At 42.3% G+C, this 17,600-nt stretch overlaps 1 protein-coding gene across 1 annotated transcript in view; it reads left to right on the top strand.

Moving 5' to 3' along the window:
* Positions 1-4,316: 4,316 nt before the first annotated feature.
* LAMP1 (lysosomal associated membrane protein 1) overlaps positions 4,317-17,600 on the top strand; it is a 36,944-nt gene continuing 23,660 nt past the window's right edge. Inside the window, exons 1-5 of the mRNA XM_015567563.1 lie at positions 4,317-4,470; positions 6,303-6,519; positions 6,621-6,779; positions 16,750-16,858; positions 16,908-17,046. Coding sequence (XP_015423049.1) covers positions 4,414-4,470; positions 6,303-6,519; positions 6,621-6,779; positions 16,750-16,858; positions 16,908-17,046 — 681 coding nt within the window. The 5' untranslated portion in view covers positions 4,317-4,413. The remainder of the gene's footprint in view (positions 4,471-6,302; positions 6,520-6,620; positions 6,780-16,749; positions 16,859-16,907; positions 17,047-17,600) is intronic.

A 17,600-nucleotide genomic window follows, 5' to 3' on the forward strand; every position in this document is an offset into this window, starting at 1 on the left:
GGGGCGGGGCGCCCCTGGCCTTGTGGAGTTCGTCCTTGGTGCTTTCACCTTTGCCTGTGTTTCAGCATGGCCTGCAGCGCTCACATGTTGCTGCGAATTTAAGTTTGTGTTGGGAGGACTTCGAGGTACCCTTAGGAGTTTAGGAGAGCTCATGGGGGGTGGGGGGGGGCCTCCGAGGCAGGACCAGGCCTCGGCTTCTCGATGGCAGTGTTCGCATCCAGTGAGTCCTTGTGAAGAGCTGCTGCCACTGTCCTGTGTGCTGGTGCCCGTGAGCCCAAATGCGGGACTCGACCCGTCGGGAAGCGGCTGGCCCTCCCCAACTCCGTGTAATTCATAGAATCAGTCGGTGGGTGCTCAGTACTTGACTGACTGAGGGATTTTATTTTCATTTGTCTGTCCTAATAAGAAAGAGGAATATGTGCTGTTTGTTGAACGGTAATCATGACATGGCTTATTTTAAGTCTGTTTAGGGGCCATCTGTGTATGCCACTCTGTCCCACTCGCTCCCAAATAAAACGGGAAGACTTATCTAAGGGCTAGGATCTGAAATAGGGGGGTTCACGTGAGTTAAATAGATACAGATACATATTTCCTGCCCACACATTCTTTAGATACCTCTTACGTTTCATCTTACTCTAAAATTCTGTTCATTGTGATCGAATAGATTTTGGTTTGCCGTTTTCGTTTTCCCTGTTATGTAAAGTTCGTTCTTTGAGCTGCAAGAGCCACAAGGGATGACCTTATTCCAGCAGTAAACCTGAAGCCTTGCCCTTCACTGGCAGGTGTTACAAGAGGAGTTGCTGGAATAAGTTTTGTCATGCCAGAACGGCTGCATTCTGATTTATTAGAAGAGCTCACAAGCATTAGGACTTGGATATTTTGTTTCATGTTTTAAAAACTCATCTTAAAAATGAAGAGGGAAAGTTCATAACTTCTCTACATTGCAATAACTTGGAGTAGTGTGTGTGTGTAATTAGCCTTTTAATGCCCATTGCATCATATCTTTTAAGTTTTATATTCAACTAAAATCTAACTTTTTAAAAAGGTCCATTAACTTGGATTTAGGTCTGTTTTTTTAAAAAAATGTTTATTTTAATGAACAATTTCACCAAAAAGCATATTTTCTAAAAATAGAACAAGCTTCTAAATTACTAATTCCTCCTGCGTTAATGAGTAGAAACTACTTACACCTTTTGTATTATAATATAATTGTGTGTGATTCTTTAAACCATTGATGTCAACTAGGTGGCTTCCTTTCCCTTTCCAAATGAAGAACTCACTACAGCCGTCGCCAGTGGTCCGTGAGGTCCTAAAGGTTGGCGACCACTGATAGGAAGTATTAGCTTTTATGCTAATTAATGTTATACTTGCTTGTGGGAGTTTTGTCCATTGTCCCAAGTTTGCAACCAAATTCTTTGGTAGATTTGAGATCGTTTGCGTCCACAGAACTTGACAACTTGCTACAGCATGTTCTTTAACTAGACCATTGATTCAGCTGAGTTACGATTATTTTTACAAGTGTATTTCCCTTCCCCATCTTGCAGCCCAGCTCATACCTCACACATAGTAAGTGCTCAGTACATACATATAGAGATGCCCAGCTTTACAGTAGTGGTCTCTAACCAAACATGCATAAGTCAGCTTTTTAGAAATCTACATACTCATGCCCCGCCTCTAGGGATTGTGGTTCATTTCAAAAGTGAGTGTTTCATAATTTAAAGCATATTTGCTTGCTCAACCAGTGCTGGAGAGAAAGCATGGTTTAGCCATGGCACTCACCCTGCAGCTAGCCCACACTAGCATGGGTGAACATGCTCTGAGTCAGCAGACCTGGCTCTACCACTCACTAGCTGTGTGACCTTGCACTAGTTAGTTAACATCTCTCTGCCTTAGTCTCTACATCTGTAAAGGAGTCAGAATATGTCTACCAATTAGGATTGTCATGATAATTTATCAGTGATGTGCTTGGAGCTATAATTGGCACATAGCAAGTGCATTACAAATGCTTGTGAAAGAAAATAACTGTCATTTTGTGTGAGGTGCTATGAGAGAGAAACATCGATCAGCTGCCTCCTGCACGCCCACTACCGGTGATGTGCCCGCAACCCAGGTACATGCCCTTGACCAGAATCGAACTTGGGACCTTTCAGTCTGCAAGCCGACGCTCTATCCACTGAGCCAAACCGGTTTCGGCAAGTAGGAATATTTTAAAGGAATAGGACAAAGTTATTCCTTTATGTAACCCCTGGAGAAATGATTGAGTTCTCATCTGAGTGAAGTATTGCTAGAGATTAGCAGTTGCCAGTAGGTCAGGGAGCTGATTTTTGAGAGGGACACCCCTCAGATTACTGCAAATATTTTAACTGGCTTGAGAAGAGTCTTTTTTTCCTCACCAACTGCCACTGTTACAGAATTCTTTAAAAAAAAATAAACTTATGATCATTAGCATACATAATAATCTCTCAGAATATTATGTTCTAATCCTCTTGTAGACATTTTTCTCTGTATCAAAATTGGCTTCTGGGTTAAGTTTCTTGTTTTAATAATTGGACATTTCTGGGCCCTTCCAGAATAAATGTGGGCATCTAGTGCTGCTAACGCTTATATTGTTTTACTAATACTTTGTTTTTCTTTGAAAGATCAGCTCAACATATTTCTAAATGAAAAAATTATATGATTGAAAGGTACTTAATGTGAAATATTTACTAATGAAGTGCTTTGAGTCAGTAGAAAGTTTTTTTTTTAATGATTCAGGAACTGTTTTATCTAAGGGCAGCTTGTTGAGAACTGACCTATGTGTGCTCCCATGGGAGACAGTGGCCTGCTGTGCCTGTGTCACATGTGATTGAATATGACAGACTCTCCCGCGGAGGGACCAGGGCTAGGCCTGAGGAAGCATATGCACAGGGCAGGCAGTGGCCCAGGGCACGCGCCCATGCTTCAACTCGCGCTTTTGCTTCTGCCTGCCGGCTCTGCTTTTCCCTCTGGTCTGCTTACCCATCCTCTCAGAAAGCACGTGTTTTAAAAATCTTTACTGTGTCAAAAACAAGTTATGGAACAACTTTCTCTAACTTAAATAAAATATTCAATTTATTGGAAATGCTTTTAGTATAATCTTGCCTGAGTATTTCAGAGATGGGTTAAAAATTTGCAAATCAAAACAGACCAAAAAAAAAATGTGCACAGGTTTTCCAGTCTACCATAGTTTGCTTCATTTTGGTGTAGCAACTTTTCTTTATGCACATGGATTTTGGTATTTCCTTTACCAGAGGCTTGTGGGAAGAGATGTGAGGTTTCTGGCTATACACTTTACTTTAGGCTTGAATTGTTGGCTCTAAAGATTTTATTTGTGAAAATCTCAAGGGGAAAATGAATTGGTTTCATTGGAGACATTTACTTTGCCAGGGACAAGAGATTTAGAATGAAATGTTAATTGAGTGTCCTCTGAGTATGCTGCCTTCAGAATGTGCAAGTCATATTTACCCTTAGAGTGATCAGAGCCAGGTGTGGAAATGCTTGCCTGGTAAAGGGCATGTAGGAGCTTGTAGCAGCAGAGATGGGGAGGAGGGAAGGGAGGAGCACACCACTTCTGAATGTTATAGTACACTGTGATGGCTGACAACTCTTTGGTTTTAGAACTAGTGAAAACACTTATTTTTACCCATCTATGAAAGAACAATGTGCTCAAATGTACCACTTGTAAAATTACCTACTTCTGTACTGTGCTGATCAGATTACATTTGCTAGTAAACTGCTTGATCAGGGTGGTGGGATATAAAGAAGCCAGAGATGGCACTAGCCCTGAGAACTTACTTAAAGAGGTATATTTAGCAGTGTTCACTCGCAAGCTAGAAAGACCCATGAGAGTTTCACTCTGTCCCATGCCCCTGCCATATGGAGGCCATACCTAGACAGATTGATTGAAGTCCTAAGGTCACACAGCCAAGCCCTGGTTCAACTTAGTTTTTTTAGAACCTTTCTGAAATTGGGCAAAAATCTTAGATCTTTGAGTCCATGACTTTTCTTCCACACCACCAGTCCATGGGAGGTAAAAACGTATCTAACTTTAAATATTGGTCTGAGTCCACAGTGAGAGATACCATCAGCTCTTCCATGGATTTCTGTAGAAGGTCAATATTTAGGTTGAGTTGTGCCTCCATGACCCTATGGAATTTCCTGAGGAACCAATGTAGAGCACTTATGCCCCGTGGTGACCCAGAAATTAACATTTGACTTCTTGATCAGTATTCTTACAAAATCCATTATTGCTACAGTTGAAGACAACAGAAATATCTCAAATATTTTCTTAGAGATGTTTGGTAATTTTTGTCTCTCCTGGAGTTAGCAGGCCTTGTGTATGGTGCATCAGCAGTGTTCTTTGAGGTGAAGGATGGCAACGGGACAACTTGTATAATGGCCAACTTCTCTGCTGACTTCTTGACCAACTATAATACCCAGAGTGGCACTAAGGTAGGAAACAGCACATTGTGTACGTGCATGCATGTGTGTGTGTTCGCATATGAAAGAGGGATTATTAAAAGTTTTCAAATGTTTGAAAAATGATCCCTCCTTAACATAGTTATCTTGATGTATGTGTAGTTCCTTCTCAGCTCCTCAAGTAGCCTGTGCTGTTTTATACACTGAAGTTCCAGTCAAAATACACAAACCGTTTTGTGCTTTGCTTTCACTATTTTACTATGAGCATTTTTTCTCAGTTTTCTTTGTGATTATCTTTTTTAATACTTCATTATGTTAATCAACCTAATTTGTTAAACCATCCCACTATTTGTAGTTAAGTATATCTGTGGAATTTACTCTATATGAACTATTAACACTCCACAATTGTATATAAACAGTTTATGTGTAGTGCCATAAGCATTGTGTTAATTTGGTTAAAATGTTTTTGGTTGTTTTGTTAAAACAACTCTGTACTTCTACAGGATAGGCTTTTGCATTTCCTAGATTTCTAACAAATAAACAGCATTTGTTTGTATTTCTTCTTTCGTCAGTTACCTATTAATGACATTTCACTTATTCTATTTACCATGTACTCTTTTAAATATCTTCTTAATTCAGATTTCATTTCAATTCCTTCTTGTAACCACCATTTTTCTTTATCTTCATTTCGATAGCGTCATATTTTTTTACTACCACTCAAAGGGCAGCAGTGGGGCCCAGGATTGCTGGGAAGATCAGCAGTTTCTTTAGAGCACTCTGGACTTTGTGCCAGCTGCTCAGCCTCATTAATTCATTTGTACTGGTCTAGATACAAACGTGGTCTCTGTCAAAATAGAAGAAAACTGGGAAGGTTTTGTTCTGTAGAAAAGTCTCAAATTCTAAAGACTTGTCTAAGCACCTTTTATTTTAATTTCTATTCACTATATTTTGTGCTTGGATTTTTAAAATACTGTTTTGCTATATATTAATTATTACACAAATGGGATCATCCCTATGCGGTCATGTGCCTCACTATTTCGCAAAGCATGTCTTCGTCACCTCGTGTAGTTCTGTCTTTTTTTAGGACAGCATTCGCATGCAGCTTAACCATAGTTCTTTTAATCAGCCCAGTTCATTTTGATGGACAGTAGGTTGTTTTCTAGTTGTTTGTTTGCATATAATAGTAAATTAAAACAATTCTGTGTAAACCCCTTAAAGAGACATATTCTTTAAACAAACATTTCTATGGCAAACAAGTAGTAATAGCCTTTTTAAAATAAAAACACACACTTATCTTGAAACCCAATGTTAATTATTTGAGTTTACTAAGATAATTTTAGTTTTAATTCTGTTCTGTTGAAAGTTAAAATTATATTAATGAAGAATTTGTAATTATATGAAAAATTAAGTCAACTTCTTCTAGCACTTGAGTTACTTTATTTTTTTAATCCTCACTCAAGAGTATGGTTTTATTGATATTCAGAGAGAGAGGAAGTGAGAGAGAGAGAGAAAGAAACATTGATGTGAGAGAAACATCAACGTGCTCCCACCAGAAATCAAATCTGCAAACTAGGTATGTATATCCCTCACTGGGAATGGAACCAGCAGCCTTTTGGTGCAGGGGACGATGCTCCAACCAACTGAGCCACACTAGCCAGGGCTTGAATTGCTTCTCTTACTGAAATGTAATGCTGACTTTCTTTGTGTTTTTTGTTTATATTAAAAATACCTTAACAGTGCCATCTGAGATGGAACTGAGGAACTGAGTTTATGTCATACTTACAAAAGATCTTTACTTAGTGTTTCTGAATCCCTTTAATAACCTACATTCTAATTGGGTTCTGTTGACATTGTGTTTGTTCTAGAATTCGACCTTCAAACTGCCATCTAATGCAGAAGCATTAAATAGCAGCTCCTGTGGTAAAGAGAATGCTTCTAACCCCAGTCTCATCATTGCTTTTGGAAATGGACATACACTGACCCTCAGCTTCACAAGAAATACTACACGTTACAGTGTCCAGATGATGCGTTTTGTTTATAACTTGTCAGACACACAGATTTTCCCCAATGCAAGCTCCCAGGGTAAGAACAAAAATTGACCTATTATGAAATGAAGAAAATTGGTTTGGAGTAGTGTCTAAAATTACTTTTAACTAAATAATTAAAATTTTATTCTTTTCTAGGACCCAAGACTGCAGAATCCATACCTGACATCACGGCAGACATAAATAAAAAATATAGATGTGTGAGCAGCAACCAGATCCACATGAATAATGTCACTGTCACATTCATTGATGCCACCATCCAGGCATACCTTTCAAATGATAACTTCAGCAAGGAAGGTAAGACCCTGCCCTTGGCCCTAATGTCATTAGTCTGACTTCACTGAACGCAGAAGCCGCTTTGTGCTCTGGTGGCTGGGAGAACTATACAGATGAGCATCTGTATAGCTGGGGACAGAGCAGGCAGCTTCTGTCTTAGAAGAGCTGTCCACCAAACCTTTTTTCTCTTTAGAGATGACCTCTTTAGATTAGGGAGGACAAAATTGATCAAAAAGGGGTAAAAGGGCAAAGCAGTTAAGCCTCTCTGGGTCTTCCCTTGTTAGAGCTAATGGAGTCCAGGGAGCTCAGGCAGACCCTGGGGCCAGATGGTGAAAGGATTAGGAGTGCCTTTCTGAGGGGATCATGACATACACCCTCACACCCCACAAGGCACCTGCCAACCCAGCTCCATGGTCTTGGCTAAGGTAGTCAACCTCTCATTTTCTTCACTTGTAAAATAAGGATAATAACGTGTTAGAAGGTTGTTAAAATTAAAAAGGAAATTTATGCAAAGTGGGTCTCTCAGTGCCTGGCACAGAGTAAGTAATAAATAGGGCTGTCATTTTACTATGACTTAAGAAAATTCTGTTCCCCAAATTCCACTAATCAACTAACAGATTAATGTCATTTTTCAAAAGAGTGAGGAGATAAGGGGTTGTTTGCCTTGGGGAAGTTGTCTCTGCCTGCTAGAGGGTGTGTTAAGGATAGCACCTCATTTTAATCTTTTTGAATTTATTGGGGTAACATTGGTTAATCAGATCATGTAGGTTTCCAGTGTACAATGCTATAAATATATCATCTATATATTGTATTTTGTGTTCACCACCCCAAGTCTGGTCTCCTTCCATCATCATATATGTCCCCAACCTCCTTCTACTCTTTAGATCTGCTGGGCTTTTGATTTGCATTGTTCCCTGGTGGTCTTGCTTGAAGGCTCAGAGTGACTGTTGGAGAATGGCTAATTTGCACCATCCCAGAGCTAATTAGCAGGATGAACCAGTCAGCCCTTTTGTGCAGCTTGTTACAGTCCTCAGGGACCGGGGTACTTCTAGCAGAGCTGCCAAACTGGGCTGCAGGCCTGGTCCAGCCTGCCTCTGGTCGCTGTATAGTCAGTAAGCTAAGAATGGTTTTTATGCTTAAAATTTAAGGTTAAAAAAATGAAAATAATATTTCATGACGTGAAAATTCTTTGCAGTTCAGGTTTCAGTGCCCATAACTGAAGTGTTGTTGGAACACAGCCATGATCATTCACTCACCTATTTCTGTGCCCGCTTTCATGTTCATGGTGGCAGAGTTGAGTTGGAACAGACACCCGACAGCCACAAAGTCTAAAATGTTTAGTATCTGGCCCCTTACAGAGAAAATTAGCTTACCCCTGACCTAATGGGAAGAGTGTTAGTAACAGAGCTAGGACTAAAAGAAACCAAGTGTAACTGGGAGAAATACAACTAGTAGCAAGTGTGCAGGGCTTACCAGTGGAGATCTGCGCAAGCTGGAGCAGCAGGAGATTCTGAAGGAAATGGGCTTGACCTTTCCACAAGCAGCCTCTTCTCAAACTGGGCCTGGCGGGCTGGGTGAGCATACAGCTTCCCAAGGAAGGGCTGATGGAGTGCGAGGACTTTCCCTCTTGCGCTGGCGTGAGCAGTGTTTGGAGGCAGTAGGTCCTGGTGTGTGCACACTCTAAGGTGCACCTCCTCAGGCATGTGAAAGGTGACTTTAGTCAGATAGTAGCTAAGCCAGTGGCGGTTAGATCAACAAACTAAATACTTGAAGGTATTTGTGTTCACAGTGATAAATCTCCCAACTACCTGGGTTTCATACCTAGCCAAATACATCTGGGTTGCATCAGTCTTCTGGCTCAGGTCTCAAGAGCAGAGAAAGGGAAAAGCAAAATCTGTCAGAAGGTCTTAGGAAATAATTGTATCTCTGGCTTGCTGGTTCATTGCAGGGCTCTCACTAAAATTGGGCCAGAAAGTGGCCAAGATACAGCTCCTCACTTTCCAACTTGTTTTCTTTTGCTTCAAAGGCTTGCGAGCACAGAGATGACCAGGTCTCCCCTAGCGGGCTCCCCAGTATGGTGCTTTGAAGTAAGGTGTCAATGCCACCCGGGTTCACACAGGGCAGTGGAGCCCTGTGACAGGACTACCGTTTCTAATCTAAAAACATGTGACAGTAGAGGGACTAATTTTGTTTTGGGGTTAATTAATTGCTTTTTTTTAATAGACTTTATTTTTTAGAGCAGCTTTAGGTTCAAAACAAAATTGAATGGAAAGTAGAGATTTTTTTCATATCCCCCATCCCCACAAATGCACATTCTCTCCCCTGCCAACATTCTACATTTTAATTACTTTTCCAGTGGAGGACATGTGCATGTGATTCCAAGTGGAAAAGGTATGGGTGTGAGGCTATCCTGACATCTGGACCCCAGCCAGTAGCCCTTTGCCCAGTGGTATGCTCATGTCCTGCATGGGGTTACCTGGGGCTTTGGGGTTTTGGCCTTCCAGCCTGCGAGTCCTGGGCTATTTGGAGCTCATGGGTGCCACCCACCATGTTCCTTCAAGTTGGTGGTAAGAAGTTTGGTCATCGAGCTCACCCTCACTGGACAGATCTAAGACATCATATCCACCTCCCCATGTTTCGTGGCTGTCCTTCTTATCAAAGCTTGATTCAGTTTTGTTAAATCCACCTGTGCCAATATGTATATACTTTAGAAAGGAAATCTTTTTCAAAGACACTAGAGCACTCTTTTAGTAAATTCTACTTGGCTGAGGAGGGTTAAGAAGCATCCTAAAGTTACCAGGTACATGAATATCCTATAGAAATCGAAGTTTCCTTCTCTCATCATTGGCCAGGAAGGCTGGGTGAAGTCGAGAGCTGCTCATACATCACCTCTCACACAACCGTGACTTCCTGCTTGACACACTGTTTTATAGGATTTGATCCTCCAGTGACCTGGTTCCTAGTATACGCAGGCTGCTGTTCAGGGTGGAGGTGCTGGGTGGGGAGCCTCTGGATCTCAAATATGGACTGATGCTCCTTAAGGAAGGGTCTACACTGTACAATATAGTAATTGATAACATGATCTAAGGTTTATTTTCCAATTAGTTGATATACAGTGTTACACTAATTTTAGGTGTACAACATAGTTATTAGACATTTTATATACCTAATGAAGTTAATCTGAATTTTTTAGTCCTCACCCAAGGAAATTATTCCATTGATTTTTTTTTAGAGAGAGTGGAAGAAAGAGGGAAAAACAGAGAAATATGGATGGGAGAGAAATACATTGATTGGTTGCCTCCTGCACATGCCCCAACCAGGAACTGGACGGGGAAGGATCCTGCAACCAAGCTATGTGCCCCTGACTGGAATCGCTCTATCCACTGAGCAAAACCAGCCAGGGCAATCTGAATTGTTTTTAAAGCTCAACTGTTAACATGTTGCGAGATAACTCAACTTATTATGAACCTAACTCAGAGTCTGATCCTTGGGAAGCCTAGCCAGCCAGCATGTCATTATACTACTTTTTTTCTATTCTCAGGATCTTACTGGGTATTTTTAAAAAAATATATTTTATTGATTTTTTTACAGAGAGGAAGGGAGAGAGATAGTTAGAAACATCATTGAGAGAGAAACATCGATCAGCTGCCTCCTGCACACTCCTTCTGTTTATTTACTTACTTTCTCACAGGTATGTATGTATTTTTTTTTATTTTAGCCATTTAAATAAGTGTATAGTGGTATCCCCAGTGTAGTTTTAACTTGCATTTCCCTAACACCTGCATTTTTTTTTTAAATTTGATTTTTAGAGAGAGAGGAAGGGAGAGGAAGAGAGAGAGAGAAAAACATCGATGAGAGGGAAACATTGATCAGCTGCCTCCTGCACATCTCCCACTGGGGATGTGCCCGCAACCCAGGTACATGCCCTTGACCGGAATCGAACCCGGGACCCTTCAGTCCGCAGGCCGACGCTCTATCCACTGAGCCAAACCGGTTTCGGCCAGCTGGGTATTTTTTGACATTGGTTGCTATTAATGTTATTTTGTAATTAAAGAGACCCTCATTTTCCCTAAAAGTATGAGATTTGGCATAACTAACCTCATATACTACCAAAACAGCATAAATTGCTTTAAAATACTTGATTTCTATTAGAATTGAGCCATTTCTAATTTTTTATTTCCTTTTGTTCCAGTTTCACTCCTTTGATTCTTAGGTACTTTGTTTTGTTTTGTTAATCCTCACCTGAGGATATTTTTCTATTGATCTTTGGAGAGAATGAAAGGGGAGGAGGAGAGACAGAGAGAAACATAGATGTGAGAGAGACACATCGATTGGTTGCCTCCTGCATGCACCCCATCCAGGGCCAGTTGAGCCTGCAACCAAGGTGCATGCCCTTGACTCGAATTGAACCTGGGACCCTTCAGTACTCAGGCTGACACTCTATCCACTGAACCAAACCGACCAGAGTGATTTGTAGGTACTTTTATGTTGTTGGTTTTTAAAAATATTTTTATTTATTTCATAGAGAAGAAGGGAGAGGGAGAGAGAGACAGAAACATCAATGATGAGAGAGAATCATCTATCGGCTGCCTCCTGCATGCCCCCCTCTGAGGATCAAGCTCACAACCCAGGCATGTCCCCTGACCAGGAATTGAACCATGACCTCCTGGTTCATAGCTTGACACTCAACCACTGAGCTACGCTAGCCATGCTTTAGGTACTTTTAAATATTTTTCTTGTCAACTGAATTCCCTGTTTCAAGGAAAAGATCCCAAGCCAAATATGTTAAGCATATTTTTATATCCCCTACTCTGTTCTACTCATGGACCTTTAATAAATTGTTGAGTTAACATGTTTGCAATAAATCATTAAATTTTTGGTTATAAAAGCCTGGATAAAGTTTTTATTTTTATTTTTTTATTTATTGACTTTTAGAGAGAGAGAGAAATATCAATTTGTTGTGTCACCCATGTATGCATTCATTTGTTGGTTCTTGTATGAGTCCTGTCCAGGGATCGAACCTACAACTTTGGTGCATCAGGGTAAAATTTTTATTAGATAAACTGCATGTTCAGGTCATTAGAGTGGACTTCTGTGTTTGTACTTAGCAGTAGTGTAGTGGTCACCTTGTCCAGAAAGTCCTTGTTCATTTTGCCTGTACATTTGTATCCTTTTACCAAAAAAAATTTTAAAAAACCTCAGCTATTTAGAGATTTTATTTTAAAAAGGAAATAAATAACAAGCCAAGGCTGCACTGACTTTCCTGTCAATTTTGTTGATGAGGATAAGTTCTGAAGAAAATCAGGTATCTTCTTTCCTGATGGTCTGCAAAGTAGGGTAGATGATTATCATTCTGGAATGCTCTGTCTGGAAGCTGGAGAAAGCCAGGTGAATGAGTCTCACTCTGTTCAGCAGAATTGGATTTCTGGGCCCAAGCCCACACTGGGTTAATGGATTTGGGGTGAGTCCCATACAGGCATCTGCACAGCCCTTCACTTTCCTCTCCCATTGTTTTCTTTGTGGGGAAAACTAATGGTGACCCAGTAGCAACTTCTGGATCCTCTAGTCTTTCCAGAGGCCTTCCCACAGGTGGCACTGAATATACTCAGTGCATTTTATTTGTGACTAGAGGCTCAGTGCATGAAATTCGTGCACAGGTAAGGGTCCCTAGGCCTGGCCAGCAATCAGGGCCGATTTGTAGGGTGATGGGGTGCCCCCACTGGCACCTGCCTTGGCTGGCCTGGCGCCACCCGCTCGTGGGCCCCGCACCCTGCTGCGGTCGGTCACCTCCCTCTGTAGGGCGACTGGTGGAGTGATCAGCGGTCCTCCGCTGGCACCCACCTTGGCTGGCCTGGGGCCTTCAGGCTGGGGGCAGCTCCTGCATTGAGCATCTGCCCCCTGGTGGTCAGTGCACGTCATAATGACTGGTCGTTCTGCCATTTGGTTGATTTGCATGTTAGGGTTTTATTATACAGGATTCTCCCTGTGGCTTGTTTGTGAGCCTTCTGCAGGAAGGGCTTTGGTATTGGTTAGAGAGTGGACTTTGCATTTATAACTCAGAAGGAAGACGGCATTTTATCCTTACAGATTTCTAAAGTTCTGCAATTTTCTGACTAGGGATAAGATCTAAGGGTGTTTATTCATGTTTCCAAGTTGATATTTTGTAACCGGCTTTATGAAAACAGTGGGTGATTGTCAAATCTCAATGTAGGTTACTTTCCCTCATTTGTGTGGTGCGGCCATCTAGACCAGAACTTGGAGACTGGCCTGTTCTCATTTTTGTTTTGGTGTCGTTTTAATTATGTTGTGTTCTGTAACTAGTTTTAATGTACTGATGAAGCTGTTTTTTAAAATGCAGCTAAAACGTCTGTCTGTAGCTTAGCTCGGGATAAGAAGTGGGCAGTGTTGGCCAGCATGCCCTAGGTTGGAACATCTCCGGCAGTATTTGCTGTACCACCACTAGCCCAAGGTTAAACCCTTTCTGAGGTATTTCCCCAGGCTTTATCCTCTGTCTAGAAAGGCACTTCAGTCTCTAAGATTACATTGTGGGAAGAGATTGAAGGGATCCTGGATGAATTGAACTTTCCAGAAAGTGTGTCTAATTTTCCCTGTGTTACAGTTTTGTGGGGTGAAGTTTTCTATCTCTCCTCCCCTAAGTAGATGGGATATGCAGGCAGAATTGGCAACTGAAAAAGCGTTACATTGAAGTTTCATTTTAATTTAGAGAAAACAGGTGGTGGGTAGAGTTACACAAACTACTGACTGGCTCCCTACAAGGATGTCTGGGCCAGCTTCCTTAGCCTAGCAGACCTGTGGGAAGAGTCAGAATTGGATGGAAATTGTATGAATATTATATTCAACTTCTTGATTGTCCACAGAAACAGAATAATAAAAGAAAGAATCTAGTTGTGGTATCCTAGAAGTGCTGCAGGTGTTATAAAATGTTAAGTAGTCTGAAATCTTCACAGGAAGCACCTCCTTCCTGTCTATTCCTGTAGAAAATTTTGAGCTATTCCACTGTGGGTTCCATTTGCTTTGATTTTGAATAGAAATTTTTGTTGTAAACAATCATGGTGGGTCAAATTTTGAGGGACAGAATCCCATTCAAACTCCTCAGCATCTCCTCTGGTGGCCTCTCCCCACAGACACCTCCCCCACAAATCTGACTTCTGGTCACCAGGTTGCTTTGCCATGGCCTGTCTGTACTCCATCCTCCCTCAGGTCCTGGATTGTTGTCTCCTCTTTTGGGATTTTTGCTCTCACACTTACTGGGCCTTCTGCCTACGTGAGAGTGCCTGCCGGAGCCCTCACCACCCTGCCCCAAATAGAAACCCACAGCAGCTGGCCGGCCCTGTGCACTGAGCCTCAGCTCCAGGCTCAGCCTGCAGGGCCACCTGCCACCTGTCCTTCCAAGGCTTCTCTCTGCTCTCCCATGGGCCTTGTGCTGATGGCGTTAGGTTTGTGTGTCTGGTGTCTGTCTGTCCCTCCTGAGCGTGTGAGCTCAGGCCCCTCTTCTGTCCTGTGACTGTTCCCTGCAGCATGCGGTAGTAGCTCAGAGAGCTGTTTCAGGTGGTGTGTGGCTGACTGTCCCACTGGCATGTGAGAGAGGTATGGTTTTTTTTTGTGTGTGTTTTTTTTAATTAGGCAAGCTCTGTAACTCTGCAAACATTCAGAAAGTACGGAGAAACTTTGTCACATTTGCTTTAAATATTTGATTTTAAAAACTAAGGTATTACACATATAGTTGATGCCTCCTTTGTACAATTGCCTGTTTTTTCCCTAAAGGGTTTGACTATCTTAAGCTAAGTGTATATTCCTCCTGTCCAGTTTTGAAATTGTATACACATATCATATATGCCAGGGCTGACCAGCAACCCCTGAATGATGGATGAACAGAGTACTCCGACATTGTTTCACTGTGAAAGAGAAGGCTAAGGAATGACCTGGCTGATAGCAGCCAGGCAGCCTTGATTGCCTGCCTCAATAGGCTTTTGTTGGAATTTTTATCTTTATCTTTTTTATTTTTATTTTTTTAATTAAATCTTTATTCAGATTATTACATTAGTTATTCTTTTTTCCCCCCATAACTCCCCTCCACCCAGTTCCCACCTCACCCTCCGCCATCACTCCCCACCCACTGTCCTCATCCCTAGGTGCACGATTATTGTCCAATCTCTGCCCTCACCCCCACACTCCTTCCCCCCCGCCCCCAAGAATAGTCCGTCCATTCCCTTTCTATGTCCTTGATTCTATTACAATCACCAGTTCATACTGTTAATCAGATTATTTATTCACTTGGTTTTTAGATTCACTTGTTGATAGATGTGTATTTGTTGTTCATAATTTGTATCTTTACCTTTTTCTTCTTCTTCCTCTTCTTAAAGGATACCTTTCAGCATTTCATATAATACTGGTTTGGTGGTGATGAACTCCTTTAGCTTTTCCTTATCTGTGAAGCTCTTTATCTGACCTTCACTTCTGAATGATAGCTTTGCTGGATAAAGTAATCTTGGTTGTAGGTTCTTGGTATTCATCACTTTGAATATTTCTTGCCACTCCCTTCTGGCCTGCAAAGTTTCTGTTGAGAAATCAGCTGACAGTCATATGGATACTCCCTTGTAGGTAACTGATTTTCTTTCTCTTGCTGCTTTTAGGATTCTCTCTTTGTCTTTTGCTCTTGGCATTTTAGTTATGATGTGTCTTGGTGTGGTCCTCTGTGGATTCCTTTTGTTTGGGGTTCTCTGTGCTTCCTGGACTTGGAAGTCTATTTCTTTCACCAGGTAGGGGAAGTTTTCTGTCATTATTTCTTCCTATAGGTTTTCAATATCTTGCTCTCTCTCATCTTCTGGCACCCCTATAATTCGGATGTTGGTACGCTTGAAGCTGTCCCAGAGGCTCCTTACACCATCTTCATATTTTTGGATTCTTTTTTCATTTTGCTTTTCCGGTTGGGTGTTTTTTGCTTCTTCGTATTTCAAATCTTTGACTTGATTCTTGCAACCCTCTGGGCTGCTATTGGGAGTCTGTATAATATTCTTTATTTCAGTCAGTGTATGCTTAATTTCTAGTTGGTTCTTTATCACAACATCGAGAGTCTCATTAGATTTCTTGAGGATCTCACTACATTTATCGGCGGTCTCACCAGTCTTTTCCAGGGCCTTATTAAATTTATCGGCGGCTTCTAGACAGTTCTTTAAAGACCTTAAAAGTGTGGTTTAGAACTCTATATCCAACAGTTTGCTTTCCTCCAATTCTGTTGTTTGTGTCCTGTTTCTTTTTCTCAGCATTTTTTATGCTTCGCTGTGTTGCTAGAGTGCCTTTCTGTGTTAAGTGTCCCAATTACCTGAGGTAGACACTCTTGGTGCACCCCCTTGTGGGCTTTGTGCACAGTCTTGTTGTAATTAAGCCTTGATTGTTGTAGGTATCACTGGGAGGAATTGACCTCCAGGCCAATTGTCTGTGAGAATCAGCGGTGTCTGCAGTGGGAGAGCTTCTGTGCTGGAGACACCCCTCTGGGGCTAGACTTGCTTCGATGGGGCTTTGGTGCTCACTGAGTCTGCCCCCTGAGTGTGTCTTTTATGGTTCCACAGAGCTGCAAACTGGATGGTCCCACTCTGACCTCTCTGGTTTTTAACTTGACCGCACGTAGGAAGGGAAGGTTTGTCAGGCAGCAGAGGATAGATCTGTGAGCATGGGGCTGCCCCGAGACTGAAACGGAAGTGTCCACTTTGAGCCACCACGTGTCAGGAGTGGGGACAGGAACTGGACACTGCTGTCCTCCTCAGCCAGCTATGTGGGACAACAGTGCCTGCCTGCCTGCCTGTATAATTTACTCCTGTTCTGAGGGGTGGGGCTATTTGAGAAAGTCTGGGGTTTACAAGGCGCTCAGGGAGCTGGAGCTCAGGGTTGCTGTGGCTCCTGTTTTTAAGGAACCAGAATTTTCACCTTCCTTCCCGTGAACAGTATGATTAATCCCTCCTTGTTTCTCCAGAGACGCACTGTATCCAAGATGAACCTTCTCCAACAGTGTCACCAACATCTGCCCACCCCTCGTCATCCCCTCCCCCCCCTTCACCAACATCTGCCCACCCCTCGTCATCCCCCCCACCCTTCTCCTCCCCACCCTACCCCACCTCACCCTTCACCAACCCCTCCCCACCCTTCACCATCCCCAGTGCCTGAGAGCCCCTCAGTGCACAAGTACAACGTGAGTGGTACCAACGGAACCTGTCTGCTTGCCAACATGGGGCTGCAGCTAAATGTCACCTACAAGAAGAAGGACGACAAGGTAGGCTGAGTCCCAAGGAGCCCCTTTCTCTCAGTGCGTAGCAGTGTTGGTGCACACGAGTGTTAAATCAGTGTGTGTGCACGGCCTTTCAGAATACAAGTCAGAGGGAATAGAAGTCAGTGTGCCTGTATCTGTAGTTAGCTTATTGGCCACAGCCATGCACACCCCTGTCATAGTATGGCAGCTTTCCTCTGAGACAGCAGAATCAAGTCATCCTGACAGAGACAAAGCATAAAATGTGCAGTGTTTGGCCTCTATAGAACAAGTTTGTTGACCCCTGAGAGAATATTAAATTTTGCTTAATTCTTACCACTCAGACACTTAAATGTGTTTTTTTAAAATATATTTTATTGCCAGAACCGGATTAGCTCAGTGGATAAAGCTTCGGCCTGCGGACTCAAGGGTCCCGGGTTCGATTCCAGTCAAGGGCATGTACCTTGGTTGCAGGCACATCCCCAGTGGGGGGCGTGCAGGAGGCAGCTGATCCATGTTTCTTTCTCATGGATGTTTCTGGCTCTCTATCCCTCTCCCTTCCTCTCTGTAAGAAATCAATA

This window comes from Myotis davidii, unplaced genomic scaffold (genome assembly GCF_000327345.1).
Source record: "Myotis davidii unplaced genomic scaffold, ASM32734v1 scaffold444, whole genome shotgun sequence".
Lineage (NCBI taxonomy): Eukaryota > Metazoa > Chordata > Mammalia > Chiroptera > Vespertilionidae > Myotis > Myotis davidii.